Source organism: Myotis lucifugus, unplaced genomic scaffold (assembly GCF_000147115.1).
Source record: "Myotis lucifugus unplaced genomic scaffold, Myoluc2.0 scaffold_91, whole genome shotgun sequence".
Lineage (NCBI taxonomy): Eukaryota > Metazoa > Chordata > Mammalia > Chiroptera > Vespertilionidae > Myotis > Myotis lucifugus.
The window spans coordinates 1,882,877-1,885,843 of record NW_005871139.1 but is presented as its reverse complement, the minus strand read 5'-3'; the positions used below and the strand labels follow the sequence as shown (position 1 = coordinate 1,885,843).

The following is a 2,967-nucleotide window of genomic DNA, read 5'->3' as shown; positions in this document are numbered from 1 at the left end:
CTTGGCTCAGTGGAATAGAAGCGTCGGGCTGCGACTGAAAGGTTCCCAGTTCTTATTCCGGCAAGGGCGCATGCCTGGGTTGCGGGCTCATTCCCCAGTAGGGGGCGTGCAAGAAGGCAGCCGATCAATGATTCTCTCTCATCATTGATGTTTCTATCTCTCTCCTTCTCCCTTCCTCTCTGAAATCAATAAAGAAATATATTTAAAAAATAAAATAAAATAAAACAAGTAAATAATTCAATTTAATTCTTATTAGAGGTTGGTTGTTCAAAACTCTGCAGGCCATAATGACTTCAACTAATAAAGCAATTGAATTACAACTACAAGTGAAACAAAATGCAGAAGAATTACAAGACTTTATGAAGGATTTAGAAAACTGGGAAGAAGATATTAAACAAAAGGATATGGAACTAAGAAGACAGAATGGTGTCCCTGAAGAGGTAAATTTCTTAATTAAATTTCTACTTCAGAATCCAGCAGAACTATTTACTTTAAAATAAAGCCCCTTTTAAAATGGTTTGTGAAAATATTGAAATAGAAGTGATTTGCTTCCTGTCAACATTTTGGAAAATTCTGCTTTTAAAGTCTTTGTAATAATATTAACTATAGTAAGACATTTTTAAGGTTTAGTGAGAGAAAGATCATATGATAATTCTTAAAGTAAATGAATAGCAGTATGGCTGGTGTGGCTCAGTTGGTTGAATGTCGTCCCATGCACCAGGAGGTCGCTGATGATCGATGTTTCTTTCATTGATGTTTCCATCTCTCCCTCTACCTTCCTCTCTAAAATCAATAAAAACATATATATTTTTAAAAAGTAAATGAATAGCAGTATGGCTGGTGTGAGTATATATATCATGTATATCATATGTGATTTTGTAATGACACTAACATACACTATTGTCATAAAAATGTGGATACTACCAAGGTTTAATCAAATGTTTCTCTAAAGACTGCCTTTTTTATATTAGATGTAATGATGTGGAGGCAGTTCAATTTGCCATTGAATTACTGCTAATTAATTGTACTAAGGCTGAAGATAAGGTAGGTTTTGAAGTTTGAATTTAGGATTACAAAATTAAGTGTATAATTAAAATTTCTGGGCAATACTTGTGACTGAACAATGTTTGACATTTGCCAAAGGATGAATTAAACTTTTCAAGCATAAATTATCATTAAAAGTGAAGGTGGTAAGTTGGTATTTTTAAGCACTTGAAAATTAAATTTAAAAATACTTTTTACATGAAATATAATTTAGTGAGAATTTTAAACATTGCTAGTTATACAAAAAATTAGTAATAGAGTGGTGCTCAAAACATGTGTTGTTTTTCCTCCCTAGAATTTACCTCCAATTCGAAATAGGAATTTTAGGAAAAAGAAGAAAGGTAAAGCAAAAGAGTCTTCTAAGAAAACCAAAGATGAGAACACAAAAAACAGGATAAAGTCTTATGATTATGAGGCATGGGCAAAACTTGATGTGGTAAGTTAATCTAATTATGTGTTTCTTAGTATTTGAGTAAAATTTCATGGCATTAGCTGAGAGTCATGGATTAAGTGAAAAATAATGTTGAATTCTTACAACGTGTTTCTTTCTTTTATAGACATTTTATGTGGAATAAAAATAGCACATAGAGGTCCAGTATACTTTTCACTCAGTTTTCCCCAATGGTTACATCTTAATTATAGTATAGATCAAAACCAGGAAATTAACATTGGTACAATATATGTATAGTTCTGTGCCATTTTATCACATGTGTAGATTTGGGTAACCACCATTGCAATAAAGACACAGAAATATTGCATTACCACAAAGGTCTTGTTTGTGTTACCCATTTATAGTTGCACTCTCTTCCCTTCTCCCACCATCTCTAATCCCTAAACAGCTTGAATTCTAAGGTAGTAATACTCCCAGAAAAGAATGACTCTGTCAATACCTTTTTTATAGATGGAAGGACCTATTCAATACTGGCTAAAAGAGAATGCCAGTGTCTAGTCTTAGGGCTCGGGCTGTATGACAGTAAAAACAGGTCTGCTTTGATCCCAGGAAGGTGAGAGACCACAAATAGCAAAAGTGTAGTGTGTGCTTCCATCTCCCAACAGATACGCAGTGTAACTGGAGAACCAGTATTCCTCCTCAGAATCCTCTACCCAGTGCTCCAAGCAGCCACTGTCAAGTCAGGGAACCTGTGAAAGGAAACCTGTTGGCCAGCCTATTTTGGAGTCTGACCCATCTTAAGGGTTGATTTGGAATATACATTCCCTTTTAGTCTTCTTAAAAGTGTTTATTATGGCCTGGCTGGCGTGGCTCAGTGGTTGAGAGTCGACCTATGAACTAGGAGGTCATGGTTTGATTCCTGGTCAGGGCACATGCCCGGGTTGTGGGCTCAATCCCTAGTGTGGGGCATGCAGGAGACAGCCAATCAATGATTCTCATCATTGATGCTTCTCTCTCTCCCACTTCCTTCCTCTCTGAAATTAAGAAAAATATATTTAGAAAAAAAAGTGTTTATTATGTAATATTTGATTCGTACAAAAGAGCATGTAGAGATACATGTTCTAAATCATAATAAAATAAATACAGGCTGGGACAAAAGTAGGTTTCCAGTTGTTTGTATCTAATCTAATAATAGACAAACATGGTAATTGACCATACCTTCGCTACGCTTCCCATGGGCTAATCAGGATGATATGCCAATTAACTGCCAACAAAAGATGGGCGGTTAACCACCAACAAAGATGGCGGGTTAATTTGCATACGTAAGTGCAATGCTGGGGAGGTGAAAAGGGAAAAGAACGGAAGAAAGGCTGGCCTGACTGCTGGACGGGGGATCCCAACCGATGAGGGCAGGGGAGAAGCAGTGAGAGGTAGCAAGTGATGAGGCCCCCAGGAAGGGGGAGAGAGCAGAGAGATCAGCGACGATGTCGATAAGGGCGGACTCCGGTACCTTTGACTGCGAGAGGAGTTCA

General features: G+C 37.0%; 1 protein-coding gene across 1 annotated transcript in view; it reads left to right on the top strand.

Annotated features, from left to right (window-relative positions):
- RPAP3 (RNA polymerase II associated protein 3) overlaps positions 1 to 2,967 on the top strand; it is a 30,215-nt gene that overhangs the window by 3,974 nt on the left and 23,274 nt on the right. Inside the window, 2 exon segments of the mRNA XM_014458180.2 lie at positions 282 to 440; positions 1,340 to 1,480. Coding sequence (XP_014313666.1) covers positions 288 to 440; positions 1,340 to 1,480 — 294 coding nt within the window. The 5' untranslated portion in view covers positions 282 to 287.